Source organism: Diceros bicornis, chromosome X, assembly GCF_020826845.1.
Source record: "Diceros bicornis minor isolate mBicDic1 chromosome X, mDicBic1.mat.cur, whole genome shotgun sequence".
NCBI lineage: Eukaryota > Metazoa > Chordata > Mammalia > Perissodactyla > Rhinocerotidae > Diceros > Diceros bicornis.
The window spans coordinates 132,467,413-132,495,255 of record NC_080781.1 but is presented as its reverse complement, the minus strand read 5'-3'; the positions used below and the strand labels follow the sequence as shown (position 1 = coordinate 132,495,255).

General features: G+C 37.2%; 1 protein-coding gene across 10 annotated transcripts in view; it reads right to left on the bottom strand.

Annotated features, from left to right (window-relative positions):
* FMR1 (fragile X messenger ribonucleoprotein 1) overlaps positions 1-27,574 on the bottom strand; it is a 37,265-nt gene extending 9,691 nt beyond the window's left edge. For 4 of the 10 annotated variants that reach the window (XM_058534855.1, XM_058534858.1, XM_058534859.1 and 1 more), the window contains exons 1-12: positions 27,289-27,573; positions 17,727-17,779; positions 14,522-14,615; positions 11,803-11,874; positions 11,377-11,525; positions 9,970-10,063; positions 9,768-9,884; positions 7,414-7,584; positions 7,239-7,317; positions 3,609-3,718; positions 2,681-2,815; positions 2,111-2,173 (exon numbers count right to left, since the gene is read on the bottom strand). In XM_058534855.1, the coding sequence (XP_058390838.1) occupies positions 2,111-2,173; positions 2,681-2,815; positions 3,609-3,718; positions 7,239-7,317; positions 7,414-7,584; positions 9,768-9,884; positions 9,970-10,063; positions 11,377-11,525; positions 11,803-11,874; positions 14,522-14,615; positions 17,727-17,779; positions 27,289-27,339 (1,188 nt within the window). In that variant the 5' untranslated portion in view covers positions 27,340-27,573. Of the gene's footprint in view, positions 1-2,110; positions 2,174-2,680; positions 2,816-3,608; positions 3,719-7,238; positions 7,318-7,413; positions 7,585-9,767; positions 9,885-9,969; positions 10,064-11,376; positions 11,526-11,802; positions 11,875-14,521; positions 14,616-17,726; positions 17,780-27,288 lie in introns of all 10 variants that reach the window. The other 6 variants (XM_058534853.1, XM_058534854.1, XM_058534857.1 and 3 more) reach the window with 3 other exon arrangements.
* Positions 27,575-27,843: the final 269 nt, after the last annotated feature.

Below are 27,843 nucleotides of genomic sequence, written 5' to 3'. Positions count from 1 at the left end.
GAAAAAATGCAGATGACTAAATCCCTAGCACGGGGTCTGACAAACAGTAGGTACACAAATGTTTATTGAAAATATAAATCAATGCATGAAAACAAAAGTAGTTGGTAAATTTTATACATCTACTGTGAATAAGGACCGATCAATACAACAACCCCTTAAATGCATCAGGTTATTATGTTTTAAACACTACTATTAAATGTTGGCAAAGTCACAAATTACATAACTCAAACTTACACAAGCTTTAACAAGAGATGCACACACAAAATGAATACTTTAAAATACTCTAATTCATTTACTACAGGTTTTATCTAGATCAAATTCTTTAAAAAGTAATTCAGAATTAGACAGTAGGGTACAAAAATGACAACTAAAATCAATTTTGCTAACCAAGTCAACAGAATACAAACAAAACACAAACAAAAAGAATTAGGATAAATTAAAATGCACTGAGTAATTATTCTGTCAGAAAAAAAAAAACTAGGCACATCCATGAATATAAAATTTCGCATTTCAATAATGTATTCTGAAAATTGTAAAAGGCTGAATCCTAAGAAAAGTTTGATCTTCTCTCTATAGTACTACTTTAATGTAAGGATAGATTTTTAAAAAGGAGTACACTAAAAATGTACACTTCTAGCCCATCATTACAAATGAGGAAAAAACTATTTCTTGTCACAAGTTATAGGGAAGCCTAGGCCAGTTGTACAAGCTAATAGCTGGCAATTATGACATTCGAAGTTTGAGAACAGTTCAATATCTTGCTACTGAAAGATTACACGTGGTTACTGATATTCACAAGTGACTAAAGAAAAGCATACAGTGGCTTTGATGTGGACATATTATAATTTCCTAGGCAAAATTTCTAGGTGTGAAAAGCCAAGATGCTGTCCTTTTAGCAAGTATCACTCTTCTAAAGAGCATTCATTTGATCGGTGTGGCTACTGCTGGGCTGCTTCCGCTGGCTTGCATTCAGTACATAGCATCTTAAATGTATGTGTGGCTAGAACAGTTTTTTTCTTTTTCCTTCCACATGAACGTGGCTGTTGATAGGGAAAATAACTAAATAATTAGGAAATACTGCTTGAAGACCGACCTTCATCTGGTAGGTAAGGCACTGCTTCCTAGTAGCAATGACCACCTGAAGAATCAGGTGCCACTGAAAATCCGTGGGCTTCATAAGGATTTTTTTTTTGCATCAAATAATATATGAACTATGGAAATAATCATGCCTATGAATCAGATCTCTTCTTCTCAAAAACATTTTTGACTATTGAGTATTTTCCCCAACTGACTTTGTTCCAAAGCAGTTAACCATATTATTTTCAAAAATGTCATATGATGAAATGCTACTCCTCTCCCTCTGGATCATATCGGACTAAATAAACTTTAAAACCCTATGTGACACATTTAGTTTGATCGACATTGGAGTAAATAATTTTAAAACATTTTCTCTTTCAACATGTCCACTTGCAGCTATTTTCCTCTTTATAAAATGGCATTTTTGCTTTTAATCTCTTGCGATTCCTAACATTTTTCCCATATATAATTCTCATGGGCCAAGTAGGGGGCCCTGCCCTCAACGAGCGCATAATGTGGCTGAGGAGATCAACAAGTAATGTCTATGCAGTAAGTGCTACCATAGGGGTGAGCACATTGGAGCACGGAAGGGGGAAAGGCTCTTGAGGCAGTCAGGGAGAGGGGATCTGTGGCAAGCACACAAGGAAAGCTGCACAAGGAGTAAGGTCGAAGCAAGGTGGCAAGTTGGAGGAAGACAGAGCACTCCAGGCGGAGGAAACACATGCACATGTCAAGCAGCAACAGAGTATAACACGTTCAGAGAACTCGAAGTACTTCAGTATGGCTCAAGCCTCTCTAGAATGCAAGGAGGAGGACTGGTAAGAGATGATACTGGACAGGTGACTGTGAAAGAAAGGCCTTATAAGCAACAGGAAGGAATCTGAGCTTTCTCCCCAGGGCAATGGATTCACATACCCACAAATACTCCTCCACCATCCCCCAACCCTGATGATCATTTGTAGTCTTTCTTAACGAGGGGAATTAACATTAAAATATAAAATTAAAACGTATTTTTCAAGGAATATTTTCCTACCTGCCAAGCCTTGAGTTCAGGTTTCTGGGATTCCCCTGCTACAATTGATGAAACCACTAACACCTAAAGCAGTATAAGGAATGCAAGTGATGTCATTAACTATAACAAATGATACACAGAAGCCTGAACGCAGGACTTTCACTGCAGGACTTCTAAACCCATTTCTAAACAGTTAGGTTAGTTCAAATAGTGAAAACCAGTTTCTAAAATACGGTTTCAAGTAGTAACTAACGCATCTAACAGAAGGTACATTTTGAGCTACTACAACCTGCAAAATTTCAAGAGATACAGTATGAAAAAATGAAAAGTCCACCCTCAAAAGAAAAATGTGACCATTAAACGCAACCCCGTATTTTATGTTTATAGCACAAGATTTGTCACTGTGAATAAACTGAAAAGCAGGCAGCACTTTGGTTTGTAATATCTCATAAGCTGGCAATCAGATTTGAAAAAAAACACAACATGAGTAGCCTGTGAGCCTAACCAGAGAGAACACCCGAAACGCCAACTGTGACATCTGGGTTGAAGAAATTACTTTTAGTATAATGCAAAGTGACAAATATTTCTTACCCTCTGGACTTTTGTACTGTTAGGTTGAGAAAAATGAGCGCTGTTTTCCTTTATATCTATATGTTTTTTTTCTTCCGAGGGAGTAGGTCCAACCCTTGAGTTACTGGAAGGTAGGGAATTTGGTGGCATAATTTCCTTGGTAAAAAACACAAAACACAGAAGAGAAAAAAGGACCAATTTTAAATATTTTATTTAGCTCCATATAGTCTATCAATGATCATATTTTAAGAATATATATTATTATAAAGTTTTGGTAAACAAAATTACAGAATACAAAAATTACACAGTAAAAAACCCCAAAGATTTAACTTCAGCCAAAAGAATCTTTCACGGAAGAAAAGAAGGCTAAACAATATGTGAAAATTACGGCAATTTGGGGTGATTTTCTCTTAGTACCCTTCTATAGAAGAGCACGCCCTCACCTCCTCAACTCCACACAAATACTTTAAAAGTTCCGACCATATTCATGAATATAAAAGTGAGGGTTATAAAATTTAAAGATTGGAAAGAGATGTTATGCCCAGATAAAAATTTAAAGCACACAAAATAAACACACATGCACATAAACTAAAAAGCCAAAGGATGAAAGCTAGACAACCTAACCAGTGTCCCAATTTTTGGTCTGTCAGCAAGGTTAAGTAATATTTGAAAAGTGCTTTACACTTTTTTACATTTATGACTATCCATTTTAAAGACTGAGAAATAAGACTTAAAGGGGTTAAAGTTACTAATCCAAAGTCACAGCACTGAAAAACAGACAGAGGCCGCTATCTACAACTATACCATCAACTGGCATGCCTCCTAATCAGAATTTTTACACTCACACAATGTGCATGTTACAGAGGCCCATAAATTAACAGGTCAAAGAAAACAAGAAAGAACTTTAACTTTTATTAGACAAACTAGAAACAAATGCACTAGAACATACCTCTTCTTGTGGAACATTTTTCTCATTTTCGGCCTCAATTCTCACCCTCACAACTCCTGACTTGTCCACAATCTCCTGAATCAGTTTTCCATTTTTCCCTATTACTTTGCCTATGTTAAGAAAGGAATAATTCATGTTTGGTTTTAAAAACACATACCTCAAACCAGTAAGCACACCTCACTGTAAACTATCACCTTATTTTATATATATATGCACACATATAATTATAAAATTTCAAAACCAAAACAGACTCTTTTCAAAAATACAGAGTTAAACCGGCTTCCCGGTTTATTAGGTTATCATTGTTTAAACTTTTTTGGTCAGGTATCAGTTGATTAATACTCATGAACTTATTGGGTAATTTTGAATTTTTAAAGCAGTTCAAAGATAGGCTCTTATTTTGCATAAAAGGGTACACTTCGAACTTGCTGGTACAGTGGTGTGTATCCCTCTTTCTGCAAAGTTCTATGAAAAGAATTAAGAAAAATGATAGATAATAGAAAATACATTTGCTTATTTACTCGACAATTTCAATTCTATCTGTACCTGATTTAAATCTGCTTCTTTGCCCATGGTAAATATTTTTAGAATTTTATATGGTACATTTATAAAAGATTCTAAGTTTAAAAGTGGCTTAAACAGCTATACATACATCTAAAAGAAGTGCACACTCTTCAGGCAAGTGTGTTAACAGAATATTACTCCTGTGCATTACTCACCAATTATATCAGTATATTAAAAGGTGAAGGGATTAGTTACAGAGTAAAAGATTAAGGAATCATACTTTAAGATTAACTCAAAACCACAACAAAAAAACTTAAAACCAGTTCAAGATTAAGTATTATTTAATAACATGTTAAAACTCCAAAGACTTCAAGTACCAGTAATGAATAGGCACTCGATTCTTTCCCTCATTTTATACAATTCAGTCATACACTTAACTGAGAAATGACTGCTTTCATAGCCATCGTCATGCCTTAGCGTAAAGCTCACCATTACAAATTTAAGAACTACTGATTCTAGAAATCTACATGCGAATTACATCTGATTCCAAGGGCTCTCCCAAGGTACCTTAAAGCACCTTTGCACTGACCACATCCATATGTGCTTGCCCCATCATCTCATCTAAGGCAGGGATGGGGAAAAAACTGGAATCCAAAATTTGCTTTGAGCCAATCCTAGAGAAGAAGCCCAGGAAAGCCTTCTCACAACAGCATCTGGTGGTTCTTCTAATCAGCACAGCCTTGGCACTCTTGCTCTGTGTGGCAGCCTCACTCACTCCCATAACCTCTTTTGACTGGTCAGTGGTCAGGGAACAGAAGTGACATCACTAAAGCAGGAATCCTGATCTAGGTTGCTTCGTCAATTAGTTCTGCTCTTCTCTTCAAATGAAAAGGGGTGGAGGCAGGAGAGAAGTTACATGGAGTCTTCCCACAGTTTGTTTTTAATCTCTAACATTTTATTTTCATGAATTAATGCTGATTTTAATAAAGGTCTAAATGATTTAGCAAAAAGAAAAATGAGATTTTGGCACATGTTTAACTTATTATCTTTAACATATTTAAGTTAATTATCCTAAGTACTGTGTGTTAACTATAGCTGATTAAATAATTAAACCAATTCACTGTGAAAGTGGGTGAAAAACGAGCAAATTTTTAGAAAAGAAAAATAAATCAATGTACATACTAAAGAGTTTGTGAAAAATAAAGAGATCATAAATCATATTGTGGGACTCAAACTCATGCAGTACTGATTAGACATCTCCCTAAAGATCTGCCTTGCCAAATCTTATTATACAAAAACACTTTCTGAGAACTCCCAACATTCCCATTGTTGGAGTAGACAATCTCTAAAACAGAACTGTTTTATTTTACTAACTAGAAACAAAACAAAAATCAGGCTGACCATACTTCAACAGGCTTTCTGGTGAAAGGTCACTTCTGGGATCCTCTTTTCCCCAGGTAAGACCACAGGTAGAATCTTTTAATGGCAAATAATCCAATTCTACATTACACAGTTATTTCCAAATCCCAACTGACAGCTTACTATAGTTTTGCTCTATTGAACTGGATGAAACTGTTTTGAATAAGGGTAAGGAAAGAGAACTAACATATACAGAGTCCCACACTACGTCCAGAGCTTAGGTAATATCTATACCTATCTATCTGTATCTCCCTATTTAATTATCACAACAACCTTGTGAGGTGAACACTATTATCACATTTGTTTTAGAGATGAGGAAAGTAAGACTGAGGAGGGCTAAGTCAGTTGCCCAAGGTCAAACAGCTACCAAAAAGTGAAGTAGGACTGAAATCTAGATCCAATTCCAACATTCAAGAACTTTCCCCAACCATCACGCCACCTCCAAAATGAATTTTAATGAATCTGAACCTAAGTTTCCATTTGGTAATTTTTGAAAAAACTGTCTATTGACTATATTTTATAAGAACTTCTAAATTTACAATAACTTTTCTAACTATAAAATGTATGCAATTGCTTGACAAACTGTAAATAAGAGGAAAATAAATATCATTCAGAATCCTACTTATCCTGAGGTAATCATGATAGTGCCATACTTACATTTTCTATACATACAACTGGTGTGCAAGTTACTTCAATAACATTAGTCATGTTCTTTAGTTGTCTGTAGTATACAGTCGGGTGAATAATTCTGCATTATTTCACTACTATTTATACTTTATCTTCAATCAAACTAATTTTCTTTGGGAGAAAAATATTATTCCAAGTACTTCTTAATGGCATAGAAAGATGTTTATAATTCTATGCTGACAAAACAAAACAGGCTAAGTAGGACTGAAACTACGCAAACAAAATGCATAGGAAGTCCTTATTTTCTTGCTCTTCAAACTTTCCAAAGGGCATGCATTACTTTTTATAGTCAATCATGATATCAAGTTGAAAAAATAAAATGTATAGGCAGTATGTCCCAATTTTATTTATAAATTAAAAACATGTAGTGTTCTTGATAAAACTGCACATTGCTTTGATATGTTCTACTAAAGATATCTGCAGCATTTGAGAGTATTGGTCAAGAGTTTCTAGGTATTTTCTGGTACTCGTGATGGTGATGGTTGTGAAACAACAGTACTCAAGTCAAAATGAAGAACTACTCTTGATGTTGCAGAAAGCCCTAGAGACATTCGGTGTTACCTCTAGCTTCAGAATTTATTAGATTTAAGTAACTTACATTCAGACCTTCAACTTCAAGATAATTAAGAATGCTATCATTTTACAGCCCTATTAGAGAGATCATATACAAATCTACTCCAAATTATAAAGCCCCCAAATGTCATTCATTTTGAAAATGTATATTTAATTTTAAGATACATAAAATACACAGTAAAGAGGCTGCACAAAATTTATCCTTACAGGCACTAGTAGGTTTGAACTAGCAAAGCAGTGTCATTTGCATACCTTCTGAAAATGTAATCTTTTGAGTATCACATTTACCAAATATTTTCTGTACACCATAGCAACAGACCATATTTCAAAGATTAAGCTTCAATTAAATGACCCCTCGAGCGAGTGAAAATGGAATTCTATCAGTATAAATAAATTGTTTACCTAACTTTTGTTTTTGTAGTGTTATGTCAACAATTTTTGACTCACCTACTAAGTTCCTTGGAACTTGTATGACATCTTCAGCAAATTCAAGGAAGCTTCTAGCCTTTTTCACAGCATCTTGATCCTAATAAAAAGAGGGAAAAGATTTAAGACAAAAAGATGAGTCATCCGAAATACTGGTTTTTATTTTAGGAAAAAAACTATTTAGTAAACTATTTACCTCTCCATAAATATGAAATGTGCAGGTGTCTTCGTCTAGATCGATAGCAGTGACCCCTGGTACTTTTCTAGCTTGCTGAATATTAGCACCATGAGTACCAATAGCTAGACCCATCAGATCTTCTCGTACGATAAATTGCTCATGAAACCTTGAGGCAAGTTGCCTTGAACTCTGAAGAGAAATGCACATCTGATTAATACGCTTTATCAACTATTAAGACAACTGTATTTAGGTCAGCCATGTAAATTATCTTGACCCTGTATATCAGGGGCCTATAAATTAATTTCAGTTGGAAACTAACAGGTTTTAGAAAATACCTCCCATGGCATAAGTACTTATTAGGTTACTGAAGGTCTATGTCATTTGATATATTTTTGTTAATAGGAAAGGGCTTCTTGACAATTTTCCAAGGTAACTTTTGAAAACCTATTTGCAAGGCTGCCTTAGTTAGCCAATGACATCAACAATGTAATAATTAAGAAGCAGATCAAATGTTCCCAAATAAAAACCAGCTCACTGGATCTGACAGACTCAATGTTATTTAAGTAAAAATATTCTTAAATACCATCTTTACAGAAAATTGTATTCACTTCATTTTTACTAAAGGATATCAGTATATAAATATTTTTTTCTGGAAACAGTGCTATTTATATAACTTACGACTAGATACTGTGGTCTAGACATCCCCCTGATGAAGTGATGACATTAAAACAACACCCTCCCACCACATCCCCCAACCTAAGGACAGGAACCATAAAAACTGTTGGTACAGTAATTTAACTGAATTATCAACAAATATCAAAGATTTATAACTTATCTTACATATGTGCCTGCAACATAAAATGAGATCAGAGTCTGTAAGACCTTGTGATCTGGATCCACAAGTATGATCAATTCTTTCAAATATTCAGTGATGACTGAACTAAGTTATACTGACACCCCAAACTTGTGGATAATTGCTTTCTTTAAATAGTATCATCAAAATTTAATGTTTAGTTCCAGCATGCCATTAATGAAAACCAAACATATTAGTGGCTCATGTTGAAAAATGGAAATTTCTTATCTGAATATGTGGATCTCTTTAATATTAGTAGTGAGGAAAGATAGGCATGCACAATAGTTTCTCATTATTCAACATATCTGATAATTTGAATGAATGAGTCTAACTACTATAAACAATTTTAAAAGTAGATTAGAGTAACAAAATGTATCAAATATTCCTAGGACTTTTCAAGAAGTTATGTTTTTTGAGTCCTGGTTCATTCACTTGGTTCACTCTTTTCATTGATAATTCACGGATAAATGATAAGCCAAAGGTATGATAACAGATCATTTAAGAAGAATTAGATGTTTCAGAAGAGAGATATATTTCCATAATACTCACAATGACAGTAAGGAGGCTGTTCTGGCCTAAAAGTTATGAGAGAATAGCTAAAGAAACCACAAACTTGTGAACATAGGGACATCAAGAAAGAATGAGAGTAAAAACCAATTAAACAGACCTCCTTGCTCACAAGGAAAACAAAGTAGCAAAAGGAGATATGACTGTCTCTTCTCCCGCTAAGGGTTCAGCAATCACACATCAAGTTGGAAAGTGGCAAGTTTCACAGAGTTTTACAAGAAGCTGGCCTTTACTATACCTTCTCTGTTAAAATGCAGTTTGGCCCTCTTTTTCTTTACTATCTCAACTGCATGGTGTTTTCCCTCTAATGAAATGAGTAATGATGAGGAACTCTGGAATCTGACAGTAATATACTTGAGTTGGCACATTAAACTAAAATCCATTTAGTTTCTATGGTAATGGATGGAAGTACTAGATAGTTATCAATGAAACTAAATGTATGGTGATGGAAATTATTGGAGGATTAAAAGTAGATAAAATGCACCTTAAGAGACGAAATAGTAAGTTAGGGAAATAGCCTCTGGCAGGAATCTGAAGACAGGAGTTTTAAAGAGTGACAACCAATTAGAATGAAGAAGTTCTATACCCTTTTAAACAGAGATAAACATACATAATGAGAGGAATATGATTAGATATTTAAATACTCTCTAGTACTTTAATGATAACACGTTATATGGAAGAACCATTGCCTCATTTTACTAGCAGCTTTGATGAACTTCTAGGAAAAGTGAGTTGACCAGAAGTTCCTCAATACACATAAACTGCTACTTAATTCTGAAACCTCAGGCACGAAAACTTTAGTATGATTATGTTTTGTACAATTTTTCAAAATATAGAAAATAAGGAATTGCTAAGAAATAGTAAATAAAGGACAAGCTGCCCATGCTCAAGTTTCGTAACTGCACCTTATTTCTAGACAGCCTTACAAACAGCGCTAGGGAAAGCCACATACCTCTAGCTGCTTACTGGCTTCTTCATTTCTCAGTATCAGAGACAGTTTAGTGCGCAGACTCCGAAAGTGCATGTCAATCAGCATGTGTGCTCGCTTTGAGGTGACTTCATTGATAGACTAAAGGATATAAATTCACACCATTATTATTAAAGCAAATGCCCCAAATGAAATACATCAAAATAGACAACTCAAAAACACTCACCAAAATGACAAGCTGATAATTTTCTGGATCATAAGTTACAGAAAAAGCGCCAACTGCCTTTTTAAAGTCCTTATGTGCCGACTCTTTGGCGCACCTAGAAATAAATAGAATATCCATTATGAAGTTAAGATGAATGATACCAACTACTGGCATAAATATATGCAGAGAGATTTGCACTTAGTAGAATTGTGAATTCCTATTAAACCTGACATGCAAAATATGTTCTATCCATTTAAAAGTTTAGTTCCTTGGCTGTATATCTCTGAAATACTCAGCCCAAGTAAGAATTTGAGATTACCAGAGGAAAAAACCAGTTATGCTCTTAAGAGATTACTGGTGGTCTTAGATCATCAAGGTGACATATTTAGGTGAGCTACTCTCCTCTGCAGGTTTCCTCATTTCAGTTACATATGACAAGTCAGTAATTTTCTTGAATCAACTGTTGAAAACTTTTGGGGATAGCTACAGGTTACCCGATTTTGTTTTGTTGTTTCTTTTCTAAAGAAAAACTGCGGACCAATTTAAGGGAGAGAAGGAGATGTATATGAACGAGAAGGCACAAAAATTCACAGATGTATGCAATTCCTACAATCAAAAAGCAGAATTTCTATGTATATAATTTTTTTTTAATTCTTTTTTTTTCAAAGATTTTATTTATTTATTTATTTTCCCCCCAAAGCCCCAGTAGATAGTTGTATGTCATAGTTGCACAGCCTTCTAGTTGCTGTATGTGGGACGCGGCCCCAGCATGGCCGGAGAAGCGGTGCGTCTGTGCGCGCCCGGGATCCGAACCCGGGCCGCCAGCAGCGGAGCGCGCGCACTTAACCGCTAAGCCACGGGGCCGGCCCTATGTATATAATTTTGAACTGCAAGTTAATGTCTGTCAAAAGTGTGACATGTCCAAATCAAACTTCTTATATCCCCTGGATGAAATCCTCAGAAAGGAACCTCTTATCTAAAAAGTCTCTAAGTATTACTCCAGATCAAGGATTGTAAGATAGAGATGACCTTTTGAAGCTTCTTTAGCTCTACTTTTACATAGTTATCTGAAAATATTAGCTAAAAGGGAAAAAACCTGGAAAAATCTTGTCTAGAATTTGATTTGTGACTTATGACAGAAAATCTGTATTAATCACTTTCAAAATCTTAAAATTCTATGAAAAAGTTAATTTTAGACAACAAATGTACATTAGCCATGTATCTAGCAAAGTAAGTTTAACAAGTGCAGTGCTGGCTTGATTATATAACTAGAAAAAGCTAAATACGTTTTTTTCACTACTTGTGCAAATCATTTTTGCCAAAGTTCACTGAATTTAAAAAGTGATTTCTATTATTTTAAAATTATATTCTTTTAAATTAATGGCATATCACCTGTAAGTTCTCAGTGATTCTCGCATACCAACTTACATTTGTCGTAAGTCTTCTGGCACGTCCAGTTTGATTTTATGGAAAGTATCTTTTGTGGCAGGCTTGTTGGGATTAACTGATCGTAAACGTTCAATTGTGACAATTTCATTGTACGTAGCATCACATGCTGCATATTCTATCACGTAAAACTGAGAGAAATAAATAAAAGTCACTCCTGGTCACAATGTTTAAAGTAAGAGCAGTAAGTTATAACTATTCAGTTATTTTTAAATTCTCTAGAGGGAAAAAAAACTGGATTTGATCAACATATGAAACATGAAACATACTGAACATGTAGAGAAAACATTTTAATAAAATGACTCAAGTTAGATATTACTTTAAAATAGAAATCCAGACTGAAACGTAGTACCTGGGTTTAGAAAAGGGAGATAGTATAAAAAAAGTTTTAAATATGCATTTTCCTACCTCACCCTTTATCATCCTCACTTTAGCTAACCACCAACAGCAAGGCTCTTTTTCATTTGCTCTGGAATAAACCTATACAAAAATTACAACACAGAATATTTCATGATTAACATCATTCAGAAATCTATAGATTATCAGACATTGAGGAAAATTTCTTAAAATGACCCTAGGTGTCTTCCAAACCCATATGCCGTATACCTTAAACCAGAGTACACTCCTACAGCTAGACATAGATACATTACCTGATTACCTGGGAAAGTCCTATAGAAAATGCTTTCTTACTTCTTCTGTTTTACTTCAGTAATAATCAATATTCTGAATATGAATGGCTCAAGAAAAGCTGATTGTTCATAAACCGGGGCATACTTTCCTTGGGTACTTTGTGAGTTATGAAAATGTATCTAAAAACGTACAAGCAAACTTGTTTTTGTTTTACTCTAATAAGCAAATAACTGATTGGAACTTACTGACCCTGGCCTACTGCCTGGCTGCATGGTTACTAAATGGGTAAGGCTGCTGACTACTCAGCCCACTAAGGATACCACCCTGGTATCCATGTCTCTTGGAGACTAAATGAACAGATCCTTGATCTCTCTGGTCTCCTGTCCCCTCTCCACTAAAATGGACAACTCCACGCTGGCAATCCTCTGGATACTACCTTCCTGCTCTCACACATTGTGGATCAGTTCTTCTAACTGATCTCTCTGGTGACCACTTCAAAGTTCACTTACGATGTGCAGCACGGAACCTTTTGTGAAGACAGTAGCAAATCAAGGTTAATAGGAAAACAGACAACACAATACACATGGAGAGAGTGACAGAGACACTCAGAAGCAGAAAGCAGCAGCAGGGAAGACGAGGGGGACGGAGAGGATAGGAGATGAGAGAGAGGTACAGAGCCTAAGGCTGACAAGCAACTCAAGGCTCCAACTCTTGTCTCCCTTTTACAACTGAAGGTAACAGTTATACAATACAGCGACCAAATACAACGTAACTCAACCTACCTTTCCCTCTTGCCCCCATCACTTCCTCCCAACTTCGCTATAGCCAGAGAAATAACCTCAGTTAACTGTTATGTAACACAATGAGGTCATCCCGCCAACAGCGTCTCATTGGTCCCTGTCACATGAGTAAGCTGGGAAAAAAGTCCCCTTTATCCATCACTATTATGAGCATTCCTAATATAGACAGACCAAAAGACCTGGTATCTTGCCTCCCTTTTACAACGTTACGTTAATAGTTATACAATACCGTGACTAAATACAACTTAATTTAACCTACCTTTCCCTCTTGCCACCATTAATCCCTTTCAACTCCGCTCTGGCCAGAGCAGTAACTTCAGTTATGTATTACTGTTAAGCAATACAGTGAGGTCACCTTAGCAACAGTATCTCATTGGTCACCACCTGTCCTGTAATTTAGTCGTAAAAAAGTCCCCTTTACCCATCCAAACACTATTATGAACACTCCTGATATAGACAGACCAAAAGTCCTGGCCCTTGCCTTCAGGAAGCTTGCAGTCTCCTAGGGAAGTCGACAGCTAACAGTCCTCAAGTCCAGACAGTGTGTGTGTGTTCCCTAATGGGATCTCTCACAAAACCAAGCCCAGTTCCTTACACCTAGTAGGTACTGAGTACATTTTTGGTAAACAAATAGTACTTTATCCTATCTCTACTTTAAAACGGTAGAGAAAAGAACACAGGCCTGGACATTCAGAGACCTTTCCTGAGCACTCTCTAAAAGAGCACTCCTGCCCCTACATCCCTTCCATCCTCTTACTTTTTCTCTTCCTAGGACTTACACTCACACTTGCCATAGTATTAGCTACCCTCACTAGAATGAGACCTCATCAAAGGCAAGGGACTCTTCTGTTGCACTGCACCATCTGTACCTAGCACAGAAAATAAGAATTCAAGGACCTACTACACTTTACCTGTACAAACGTCTACTTAGCTGCTTCCTTCATACCACAAATATTCATGACGTTGCAACTATGAACAAGGCATTGTAGAGAAAGAAGAGAAGCTTAAAACGGAGTGTGTAAAAGGGCAGGAAGGAGAGGATACTACACAGACAAACTGAAACACAAAGCCGACTCCAAATGCCTTAAGTCTCAAAACAATTTCGGTGGTTAGAGAAATCGCAAACACAACGTTAATGTGTTACATCTCCACAGCACCTTTTGGTCACTGACATCAATGGCACATGAGCAGGCAGTTTACAGCACGCCCTGTGAAAGGATGTTTTACCTATATGTGTATATACTGAAACTCGTAGACAGGTTTTTAAAAATATACCAGGAGGATTCACTGCTACTTAAAAAAATTCTAGGATGCTGCTCTATTTTAAGGCATGATTTTTTTCATTTGTAAGACTAATTTTTCTAATCCATTTCGCTTAAAATGGGGACACAGTTGTAAACTAACAATATATTATTCAAACAAAGATTCAGAGATTCAGGGAAGGGGGAAAAGAAGTACTAGTGGGCAAAAGAAATCAGTGGTAACTTTCAAAGATGTGCCCCGAGGCAACCACATTTAAGCAGCATGTATTATTTCAAATCATTATTAAGACAGCTCAGTCAAAAGCACATGTCCATCACAGCTATAATTCTCAAGGTAGTATAAACAGTGTTAAAGACAATGGGTACAAAAGGCAGAGGCAAATTAAATGCTCCCACTCCTTCAGTGCTAAATAACTTGATGGCAGGAAAACTTACCTCAACTTCATCACTTTCATTTATATCTTTATTATAACCTACAGGTGGTGGGAATCTCACATCATGGAATGGAATCTGCCTCTCTGGCTGCCAGCTGAAAATAAGCACACACACAATTATTTAACATGCTTTTCAGTTTAACAGAAACAATGACCACAATGACCACACTGCCATCAACTTTTGGTTAAGTGTGACTCTCTTTCCCTAGTTGAAAGAAGCAAATGCTTTAAAACTGTCAGTGTTTTGCTGAGTGGGGCATAATGGCACTACAGAGACATTTCAACAAAGTCTGCATGCAGCACAGCACCCTTGTAGTCCTCTTTGGAATACTTCTCTAAACACAATAGATCAACATTATAATTTCCAAACAAGTCTTTCCTCCAATAATTTCAACCTCTAAGAATTCTAAACATAAGGCCACAACAGCAATTTCCTTTGATGCTTAAATTAAATGTTAGTATCAGTAAGTGTTAGTAATATCATCACCATATTTATACTTGCAAAGGAATTTTAACCACATTCCAATGACCACAGAAACTGGTCCTAAATGCCCTCTAAATCCCAAGCAAAATGGGGCAGTCAGCACATTAGCAATTCATAACTCACTTTTCCCCCTTTAAATTTTAGATCCCGCGAGGTGGTCAATTCTTGCCATGGATAGCTGGCTGCTGATCAGAATGACGTACCAGCATGCACTGGCCTGGTGGGGTCTCCTAAACCACAGAAACCCGATGGAGACAGCCTATAGGAGTTCAGTAAGTTGCCTATGTTTTTTTAATTTAAAACGATATGGAACAACTTTGAAAAACACCAAATTATTATTTTATATCCACATGATATAAAATATTAAAAGACAAACTTTGCAAAAACACTGGAGGGTTCAACTGCTGGAGCAGTCATTTCTGGGTTTTTTGCTAAAGGGCTTTCTTAGTAAAATCTTATTGATAAAACTGCTTTTTTAAAAGAAGAGCTATTATATAAGATAGGAGGGTAGGTAATTAAGTCAGAATTTGTGGAAATGTGATTAGGGCCTATAGTAGACCAAACCCTTTCTCCGAATTATTATACACATTTAAAAATTATACAACTTAAAAAAATTGTCTTTACTTCAGAAAAGCCTTTTTATACTTACCGAAAATTAGTGACTTTTAACACGTTACAAATTCATTGCTAAATTTGATTTGTAAAGCGTAACAAAAATACATAATTTTCTTGGTTCCAAAGAAGGAAGAATTAAGTCTTAAGTGTGTAGAGATAAAAATTCAAATTCTTCATTCAAAAACGTGAAATATGGAAGGTAAAAACAAAGCATCTAAAATAACCTGGTATCATAGTAATAGGAGTTTCTTTATGATTGAAAGGAAAGAAAAGGTATATATAGTCTGAAGTTCTATGAAACATCAGTTGTTTTTTTTTTTAACAGAAAAACAAAAAAGAAACACAGAAGGATGGGCAAAAAGACTACTATGGGAGGGGCCTATCAAATCCTGGTGATGTGCTCAAACCCCGTGCTGAATCGCAAACACAGGAACAACAGTTGATCTATTTCAAATTCCCAGCATGACAGACAGCTTGAAGAGAAACTTTTATGCAGCTATGGTACAGGAGGGAATTAGGAGGTCCAAAGATAGAATAGTTTTTAAGTTTATAGTAGAAATCTGATTGAAAACAAAAGAGAACTAATCTGATAAATTCATGTATAAACTAGACACATTCTAAAATGCATAGAGGAAACGAGTGTTTGCTTAATATTTTAGATTAAGGACTACGGAAGAAACTAAAAGAGTGGCAAATAAAGATAACTCTCCTTTTATGGGAAATTGTGTTTACGTAGTGATGGGAGCAAGCAGATAACAGTGTAATTATAAGAAAAAAGTTACTCTCCAAGTTATCAAAGATTCCTCCGTTAGAGGTGTAACACTGTTGTCTAGTGTATAACCATGGATATTTGAAACAGCAAAGAGGCAGATTCTGGAACTTGTGGTTCTATGTATTCAGAGAATGGTATTCTATTATTCAAACTTGTATTTTGGACTGAGATTATTAGTCTAGAGCTGAGAATAGGGTCAGATACTCTAAATCCTTTTATCTCTGTCACCCTAAATGTGTTTCAGGTATCCGAGAATACTATGTCCTGTTGTTAGCTAAAAGAATTTGCTGACAGTCTCATTACAGTATGTCTGGGTCAGATACTATATTTTAACAGACTTATTGAGATATACTTCACATACCATATAAGCCATCCACTTAAGTGTATGTACAATTCAGTGGTTTTTAGTATATTCACAGATATGTGCAACCATTACCAGTCAATTTTAGAACATTTTCATCACCTCAAAATGAAATCTTGTACTCTTCCCTAAACAACCACTAATCTATTTCTTCTCTCTATAGATTAGCAATCTGCTTTTGAGATACTGTTAATCCTCTTGGTACATAAAAGCCAATACGTTATAGTTGTTGACCACTCTTCAGAGTTTAGTAAAATCCTAAGATCACGACCACACCTACACTTTGGCTAAGGAGTTCACACATACTTTAGAATCTGGAACAGCTACTCTGAAAAATGCCTTTATTAGCATTCAGAAAATTTAGTCAAGAGACTTGTCTCCCCCAATAAAATGTTAACATCTGTGCTATTGATGCCTTCATAAAGCTAATATTCCTGGGCCTGTAAGTAATTTTATCTACTCATCCAGCAGAAGAAAGCAGAAAAGATCAGTTACCACTATTATTGATTATAAATATAGGAAACAGATAAAAATTAAGTTAATGGGTAAACATGACTATTTCCAATAACTAGACAACTAACACCATCGATTTTAGATTTAACATTACAAAACTCACATTGATTTTACCAATACCCACGAATTCATTCATTTTCATCTTTTAACAATTACAAATATTCCTATCCAAACTCTCAGTTACTAATACAGAAAAATTTGGTTTCTTTCTTCACATTCAAGGGGACTGAGATAGATGTAAGTATCAAGATTATGTAAAAGGGATCTCTAAGGGCATGAGCAGGAACAGTCATTCCATTGGTTTAATACTGAGTTGTTCAGGAACTTTGTGGTCAGTAACATGAAGATCCATTCCTGAAAAACACTCAAACTAGATTGAATTTTTAAAACGAGGAGTAAAAATAATAATTAGCATAAAATAATAAGGAACCTGAACATTAAAATTATATCAAGACACTTACTTGTTTTCAAATGCAACTGTTATTGAATCTTCATGAACATCCTTTACAAATGCCTGTAAGAAAAACACCACAGTTAAATTAACTTCTAAGCTTAAATATCAGGTTTGTTTTTAGTTACATTTTACAAACATACCAAAACATTTTATGTTTAAGAATAAAATGGAGCTTCAAAGGAAAGTTTGTCAGTTTGTGAGGATCACTCATTCATGAACCACATGTATATTTAGCCACCTGCTATGTGCTAGGCCCTAGGAATACGGATTAGTTAAAGCGAAACATGAAAAAATTGCTCTAGAATTCAGCATCTAATAGGAGAGAGAGAGACAGAGAGAGGGAGAAAGAGAAGTAAATTGAAAATTACAACGCAGGTGGTAAGCGCAAAGCCAGAGGTATATTTTAGGCTAGAACTATTGGAAACTAAAACTTGTTCCAGAGCCATATGCCAGCCAGTATAGATCTGTTGCAACCAATCTTTTTCTCCTTAATAAAATTTTAGGAAAACAATAATAAATAAATATAATCTCAAATCTATGTACACGCAAGTACACTTAATTTTCCTTAACAACAATATGCGGCTAATACCACTAAAAAGTCCAATTACCAGAGTTTAATTAAATTCTGAATCTCACAGGCACTTGGAGAAAACAACAGTAATATGAAGTACAGAGGTTTAAATCTTTTAAATCTGATGACGCAATTGCTAGTAATCTGCAGAAAGACATAACAAAATAGCTAACTAATTATCAAGAATTCTTTAATCAGCATGCTGTCTGTAATTCTATAAAGTGACATAAAAGTAATAGCTAACTAATTATCAAGAATTCTTTAATCAGCATGCTGTCTATAATTTTATAAAATTAGGTTTTTAATAGGTGTAGGAAAGGAGGTTTTGTTTTTGTTTTGACAATTAGCGGAGTAGGATAAAGCATAAAGAAACCCAAGGGGCTTTCTATCTTAATTCATTTTAAAATGGCTTGAGAGATTTAAGCTTCCTACTCAAATTTGTTCTATACATGTTTCTCTCCTGTGGTTTCTCCCTGCCTGCAGGGTTACGGCCAAACTCCTTCTACGGCTGTAAAAGGCCCTTCATGACCTGGCCCCGCTGCTCACCTCTCCAAGCTTCATCTCTCACATCCTTGGAGGTTGTGATTCAGCAACCCTAATCTACCTGGGCCTCTCTCCATAAATGTTGTTCCTTCTTTCCTACTGCCCTTCCCCTCGTTTCACCTAGCTACCTTCTATGGTCTTTTAAGTTTCAGTTCAGATGTTACCTCGTATGGGAAAACCCAGAAGACTAGGTTAAATTTCATCCTCTGCATTCCTATAGCATCCTATACTTATCCCTACCATAAGCTTACCTCACTATAGTATTATTGCCCATTTTCCACTACCAGTAAGCTTCCTGAGGGTGGGTGATAGGTCTTATTTTATTTACTGTTGGACTTCAGAGTACCTACAAAGAACTCAATGAATAGTTAAGTGGATCATTGCCTAAGGGGTTCCTATCCTAGCCTTGGAGGAAAAGTATGTGGGTGGTGAGGGAGGTGGAATGTTGATCAGGGAAGACATACGGAAGAAGGTGAGGTTCCTATCAAACTTGAAAGGTTGAGGAAGAATTAGCCAAACAAAAGGGAGTGGAGGATGGGGAGGCACGCCAGGCTTAAGGGGCAGCAGGAACAAAGGCTTTAAACCTGGAGAAACACTTGAGGTGTGGTAGAAATAAAAGCTTTGTGGATAGGAAGCCAAGACAATTCAATGGAGAAAAAGAATTGTGTTTTCAACAACTGGTGCTGAGACAACTGGATATCCATGTGCAAAAGAATAAATTTTGACCCTCGCCTCATACCATATATAAAAATCAACTGAAAATGCGTCAGAGACCTAAATGTAAGAGCTAGAACTATAAAACTCTTAGAAGAAAACATAGTAGTAAAGCCTCATGACTTTGGATATTGGAAAGATAACTAGTTCAGATTAAGACTATTCTTTAACTCCTGTATCCTCAGTAACTGGCACAATCTGGTATATAGTAGGCGCCCAATAAATGTCTTAAACAAACAAATGATTCAATGCAAATGTATTTGTAAATGAATATGCCTTTAAAGGCCTGAAGTTACAGGATTTTTTAAAAACTGGAACTCCTCAAAATATCAAATTAAAACATATCAGTCAAGTATTAATTAGCTGTTCCTAAGAAAAACAATGGCAGGTGAGGCAGGGCCCTGGTAAACATTTATTTGGAAGCTACATAAACAAAGACGCCAAACTTCTGCAATTACGCTTAGAAAAACAAAAGCAAAGCTATACTAAAAGTTTCCTTGTAAGATCAAGGTGGACTATAATGGAATCCAGGTGTTCTCCTATACCCAAGATGGCTAAATCATGATTTCTAAGTTAAGCATGTGTCTATAGCTGCATAGTTGCTGGTTTAAAAGGGAGAAATCCCATATTTTCTTCCTATCATTTTGCTCTTGCTTATCTGTCCTCAGCTATATTTAAATCATGAACATTTTCTACAGCATATTTTAAGAACTCTAGCTTAATACTGATCACAATATTTTAGAATATACTAGATTTCATAAGGGCGCATGCCATCAGTGTGCTAAGGGGTTGTTTGCCTCACTATTATTTCAGAAACAGAAAGGCTTGATTTTGAGTTAAAGTTGCAAGAATTGGTCACGCTTAGTTTTACAAAGTAAGTCCCCAAAATTATGGAGCATGGGACCTGGGCCCCACCGCAGACCCCACCTTATTTCTCCCTAGTCTCTACATGATGGCTAATATCCAATTAACAATCTGCTTTTTGGGGGTGGGATTAGATTAAGGACTAAAATCAAGACTCCTATTAGGAGGTGATCTCTTATTTACCCAGAAGGGCCATTGCTTCTGTCTTCATCCTTGTCTAAAAAGTTTTATGTTAGCATGTCTTGGCAGTAATATTAGTTCCTTACTATATATTATATGCTGAAAATGTTAAGTCCTTTAATCAGCTAAGAGAATCTTGTCACAGCTGGGTGAAGAACTGTCCTCACTAAATCAGGTGTCTTTCCAATACTACTGGCCGTGTCTAAAACTGTGCTGTCCACCATAGCAGCCACTGGTCTTATGTGACTATTTATATTACTTACAATTAAATAAAATTAAAAATCCGTCTCCCAGTCACACTTGCCACATTTCCGAAAGTGCTCAATAGTCACACAGAGCTTAGTGCCTACTGTAGCGGACAGCAGAGGTAGAAACCATTTCCATCATCACAGAAAGTTTCATTGGATGGTGCCAATTTAAAACAGTTAACAATGTTGGAGACTGTTTTCAAACTCACCTTAAAAGCACTCTAAAAGTCTGTATCATTACTTCATTGTTATATTTTGATTTTTTTCTATTTGCCAAAAAGTCATTGCACAGTTTAATCATACTCATTCACCACATTTGCCTATTTCCTAAAATCAAGCTCTCCCTCAAAAGATCTGCAACTGTTGTGGCTATTAAAAAAAAAAAAAAAAGCTTTTAAAGGCTCTGAGAGAAATTCCGGATGTAGAGTGTCAGAAACGGTTTGAGTAATCATCACAGCCTACACCAGGGCCACTGCCTTCATTAATGAGGCTTATCTGTATATGGATGTTTGCATGATTGTTCCAAAACCACTCAGTTTTTGTCACTGTTTGCATATTAAATGAATACAGAAGGCATACAATACCTTCTTCGTTGCTGCTATAATAAGTGCAATAAAAGAAACTCATTGGTTGCCTCTGGCCTGCACTCACACCCAGTACAAACACCTCCTGTGACTTCTATCTAAGGCCTTTTACTAAACTGTCACTTCCAATGAGGGTCCCATCTTCCTGCTTCTCATCACACTTTCTCCAATAACCTTCCTTTTGGCCCTGCCCCTCCCTCACCCCAACACTCATCTCCTCCTTCCCTGGTCACCTCTAGAGCACCATCACCCCACCCACCACCAACTTGGAAAACTACACTTTGTTGTGATCCCTACCTATCTACATCAAGCAAAGCCAGTGTTTGGGGAGAGAGGTTCAGGGATTCCTGAGAGGTTGACAAAGAAGGCAGACTGAATGGGTTTGAACGAATACACAAAGGGAACTGCAGTGTACTGAATGAGAGCTAGGGATCTTATAAGAGCCAGTAACCTTAGTGGTCAAGAATTTTGTTGTGAGTGAGACCTAGGTTCAAAATCTTTGTGCTACCACATTACAGCTGTGGGACTCTCCAAGAAGTGGTCTCTGGGTCTTAGGAAGGAACGGATACATGGGAACTGGACCTGCCTTCTAAGGTTGTTGAGAATAATGAAATTACACATGTTTAGTGCCTAGCACAATGCCTGACACATAACTGGCACTAAATAAATGAGAGGTAAAGCAGAGAGGGGCATATTTTAAAAAGATGCAGAATCATAAATGCTCTTGCATTTGAGAAAGTTACATCTCAACAAAAGCACACTTAAAAAAAGATTTAAAAATTGGGACAGAAAAAGAAAAGGTTGTTTCCTCAAAGATACTAAATACTAAAAGGTTATTTAGACTCTGAGAAGAAAAAAATGTGATGAAAATCTTTGGGGTTTGAGAAAGGTGCTAAAGTGCAGTTAAAGACAGACACAGACTCCTCATCAGGGGGAATAAACAGGAAATCAAAAAATCATTATGGGATCCCCAACTTAGCAGCAACTGGGCCAAAGAGGCAATCATTACATACTTACCCAAGTATGTAATGACTAGAGATATCCAATTCAAACTTTACATTACCAGGATTGATCTAAGTAAGAAGAAAGTCCATCCCTATCTGAGTGAACTCTTACTCCCCCACTACACCTCACACCCCTTAACTTAGTAAACTCTCTCACAAATCTGAGTCGCTAACCTATATACAGGTTATTGTGTAGAGAAATTTCAATGTAATCCACTGAACACAACTACTACATTATTGAAGACAGCAAATATAGTGCAATGATAATCCTCATCAGAGAAAACTTAAGAGCATTGCAAAATACCCCTCTTAAAGAAAACCTGTAGGAGATAGAGGATAGGGACATATGAATTGTGATAAAATATGATTCAAGGCTTCATATATAAAGCGAGTTACTGCTTTGTCACCCTTTGTATGTGGGCACTAACAACATAAGGGAATGAACAACGGAAAGGGAAAAGTACAACACACCTCATCAACAGCCCTGCCAACCACAGTGCATATCTAGGAATATTAGACTTCACTTGGGCATTTTCCACAAATTCTGAGAAAAATGCATTCTTTCTGGTTCACCCTGACCCAAAGACAACACACAGGTACAGAAAGAATAGTATTAAATGAGCTATTAATTTTCCTGTGTGCATGTATTCTAACTTTTGACTTCAGTTCTTATGTGTTCCCAATTAACAACAGCAAATTTCATAGCAGGGTCAAAGATTTCTAATTTTATTTACCTTTCCTTAGTAGGCTTTCATATGAAGAATTACAGTGTGATACATCAAGGTACAAGAGTTAATAAAAAGGAAGCCCATACATAAGCTGAATATTTTATGACATCTTTGCATCAACAGTAAAAAATGGTTAACATAACCTTACAACTGTACTTATAGAATGCTAAGGCAGTGTTATAGTAACAAACACAATCAAAGATGACAACGAAACTGAAAAATAAGCAGAAAATCGAATCCAAGTCATTTCCTCAAGCTAAATTTCATCACTTCAGGAAGTCAGACTACCTTATCTCAAATCCCAGATCAGACCCTTACTAGCTCTAACACTTAGTAGTAAGTCACTTACCTAATCTCTCTCTGTACAGCTATGTCCTCATCTATAAAATGAGAATAACAACAGTACCTCAGGATTGTGGGAGAGGATGAAATAAATTAACAGAGGTAAAGCACCTAGAACAATGCCTGGCCCCTGGAAAGCTCTCAGCACCTATTAACAGTTATCATAACCACGATCGCAGTCATAGCAGGAAGCACATTCCCATAGTGGGCAGGAATCAGAAACCCAATTATTATACCACTGATTTCTGCATTTAATTAATAATTTGGAAGTTTTCAGAATGTGTGAGTACGAAGTCGGAAAACGCACAGTTCAAAAGGGGGAAAACGATGCTACCACAAAGATACTAAACGCTAAAAAGGTTATTTAGACCCTGTAAAGAAAAAAAAAATGTGGTTGACCTGAATACTACACTTCCTCGAAGTAGAGAATAACACCTGTACACAAAGTTAGATCTAGAGACTTCAGAGAAAACATAAAAAGTGCCTTATGCAAGTTTATTTGTAGTAGAACAGTGATTTCTAACAGGCTATGTAGGTAATATGACATGTTAGGCTACTAATGTCATTAAAAAAATTTCCTCTTGACTGTACATTTTGTCATATTTAGCTGCTAGCTCCATAACACTACTCAACAAAGTCTGTCCTCAGATACCAAACTTAACAACGTAAGATATAATAAAGTATAATCTAACAATAAGAATGCAATTTAGCATATTTACACCATATTACAATAATGAATCAGATAACAGTCACTATATTTTCAGAAAACGAAAAGGTGTTGTATCTTATGTTTCCAACATACAATTTATCCATCTTTGGTAATTCATACTAGTATACAAAACCTAGGAATCTTAGGATACATTAGTACATACATTCATATTGGCATGACATACATTCTACATCTAAAATGGAGTTAATTCATTTCCATTCTCAATAAATCAAAACTCTTTAGTCAGAAAAAAATTTACTATACTATTTTAGGCAGATGTCCCTAGAAAAAACACCTTATTTCAACATTATTCGTTTAGGAAATGTTTTGTAAAGATCTTGTGAGGTATAATTCAAGTGTCTTCATGTCTTAAATAACATTAGGCTCTATAAATTGCACATGTGACTTATTTCTAAGTCAAAGAAATACCTAAGCATAAAAGTAGTGGCTCTGACAACTACTAAATCTAATTGTCAAGTGTTTAAGAATAAACACCAAAGGGAAAAATAGAAATGAGCTGTTACAATCTCAGGGTTTAGGTTTCATGGTTCTGTAAATTCTGAATCCTGAGAGTTACTTTACACAGACTTTGTAAAGTAATTTTGAGTTACTTTATAGAGAAAGAATCCAAATGTTCACAGCATATACTCTATCCAGTTTATATTGCAAACTTGGACCATGCACTCAGAAGATGGAGAACTGTCCCTTGTAATATGGTGGTTCTGTTAGGCAAATCAAAGTCTGAATTCAATTATACTGAAGTCGTTTGAGTTGTTTAGTTTGTAAAGGTTTTTCTATCAATTTGATGAACCAGCGTCTGATTTTTTCATAAATGTAACATTTCTCCATAATAGTTCATTTTTTATTGGTCTTTATTTCCCATCTTTTCTGCCCATCCCACTGGACAAGCAACTCAGTTTACTTTTGCTTTACTTTCATAACTCAAAGCAATATTGAGTCCTATAAAAAAAATTAAGGCTTTTCCATTACAGAAACTATTTTTCCACCAATACAGACCATTTGAGATATTCTTAAAAATAAACCTTAATTAAATAAACATAACAGCAATTTCTCTACATACATTTGTTTAAGTTTCACATTTCCCCTCAAGTAACTAAGGGACAACCACTCTTTTTATTCACCTCCATATTAAGCAACTTGGTTAAAAAACAAAAACAGGCGGGATTAACAGCAAAGATAGAGGGAATTTCTTATATTCCAATCAGTTTGCAAGCAAAATCACAGAAGCAAATCATAGGTTGCTGGAAGAGAACAATAAATCCTTCAAGACCAGGATGTGCTACTTGCCCTCCATAGCAAGCAAACTACACTAAAGACAGTAAGAGTGGCGTCCAATCTGAGCTAATATCACAGATCTATTAGAATACTGCTCAACCATTAGCCTCTGCTCATATTTATTATAGTTAGCGCCACAAATCTAGTGAGTAAAACTATCAATCTAGGAACCAGAACGATTCTACACAAACCAGCAGAAATTATGCATCACTGAAATACATACAACCAAAATTCTGACTGCAGAGTCAACTGAAACTGTTAAGAACATAACTGCTGGGTTATTTTTTCATCCTTTTACAGCTAAAGGTTTCATCTTTTTGCTAAAAGTATGGGACAGTTTACATACTTTACTCACTTATGAAATATACCGATCTCCAAATATCTCCATAAAATTAGTAAACACACATATAGTTAAGTCAACTGTTTATTTTCCTATAGCCAAACGAGTCCCATTTGAAACGTTTAAGTTATCCCATAATAAACTGAAGAATTGTGTTGGACAATGGCAATAGCTAATTTCCATGCCTGCTTCCATACCCACCACCTTCTATTGCCAAAACACTGTAGTAAAGTGGGATGTTACTTACAGAAGCTATAGAGGGACATTCAAGAGAAAAGGAGAATTTATAGATTACTAGAGCTACAGTAAGTACGTACCAACAGACGCACTACCAGTACATCAATACACCAAAATATTTTCAATCCTCCTTTTGAAAATGTAAGGTATCAGCCGATCTGCAATGGTGTAACTTAAAAAACAAAAACCCACAGTAAAACCATACATGCCTATTTAAAACCTCAACAATACAGTCCACTACAACATTACACACAGAAAACATAGTCATGTATTTGGAGCACAAAACAATTATTTCCACTCACTTTTTCAAGTTCCCTAGTAATAAAATACTCTGTTAATTTCCTGAAGTTTCACGGCATATATTCAGGGTTTTGGAGGGTTAAAATTTTTTTTTTTCTCAAGCAACAGATTTGCTAATGTTTTTAGATGCTGAAGCATCTGTATTCCTGACTTTGCCCACATTCATAACAGGGAGGGAGGCTGCGAATATTCAAGATTACCAACTTCTTTAATGCATTACTCGGATATGTCAAGGTATTCCTGAAACTTTTGGATCTAAAATCTCTTCTGAAATCCACAAAGAGAGGCCACTAAAAATCAGTTGCCATTGTGATTTGGTACTGACTACAGCTTCTTACTATTCTTTCTTCACACCCCTCGCCCAGAGCAGTGGAGCTCTCCGAAGTCCCAATGCTGGACAGGAAAAGAGAAGCCAAAGGAGATCTCAAATCCTCTTTACAAGGCAGGAGGCGGCGGCTCGACGGAAGCGCCCCCAGCTCCTCAGCAACTACCCACACGTCAGGCCCGGATCCCACTTGGAGAGGATATTTAGGAAAAGAGAAATAAGCCGTCGCCGTCACTCCGCGCGGATACCCGCCCTTCTCGCCAGGATCTCGTACCTGCCGCCGGCCCTCGCCCATCCGCAGCTCTCCCTGGCGGGGTTCGGCCCCCGAAAGGGCACCCGCTTCTCCTTGCCCACTTCTCATTCCTATAGGCGCCGGGGCCTCTCGTAGGCGAGGCAGCGGGGCTCGAGGGGCTTCCCACAGGCCCCAAGTCCGCTCTTCCCTCCCAAACAACATCCCGCCGAGCGCGCCCTGGCCCCTGGGCGCGGCGCTCGGCAAGAGGGCCCCAGGCCTGCCTCCCGCCGAAGCCAAGAAGAAAAGGGAGGGAAAGAAGGGCGAAGATGGGGCCTGCCTTGGAGCCAAGTACCTTGTAGAAAGCGCCATTGGAGCCCCGCACTTCCACCACCAGCTCCTCCATCTTCTCGTCGGCCCTGCTCGCGCCGGGAGCCCGCCCCCGAGAGGTGGGCTGCGGGCGCTCGAGGCCCAGCCGCCGCCGCCGCCGCCGCCGCCGCCGCCGCGCTGCCGCACGCCCCCCGGCAGCGGCACCGCCGTCACCGCCGCCCGCGCTCGCCGTCGGCTCACCGCCCGCTCAGAGGCGGACCCTCACCGGAAGTGAAACCGAAACGGAGCCGAGCGCCTGACTGAGGCCGAACGCTCTGGCCGTTCCGCGTGTAAACAGTGAAACCGCATCACGTGACCGGCGCCGCCCCTCCCCCCGCGGGCTCAGCCCCCTCGGCTCCGCCCTCTTTCTCCTCGCGGGCCCAGGAGCGCGCGCATGCGCTCTGCTGGGACCCGGCCGTGGAGGCCGGGCCCAACGTAAGGCGCGCGGGCTCGGCAGAGGGCGGGAATGCAGGAAGGGCGGCGACGGGTCGCAGCGCTGGCCGAGGTCGCGCTGCTTCGCGTTGCCCAGCGAGCGCCAGAG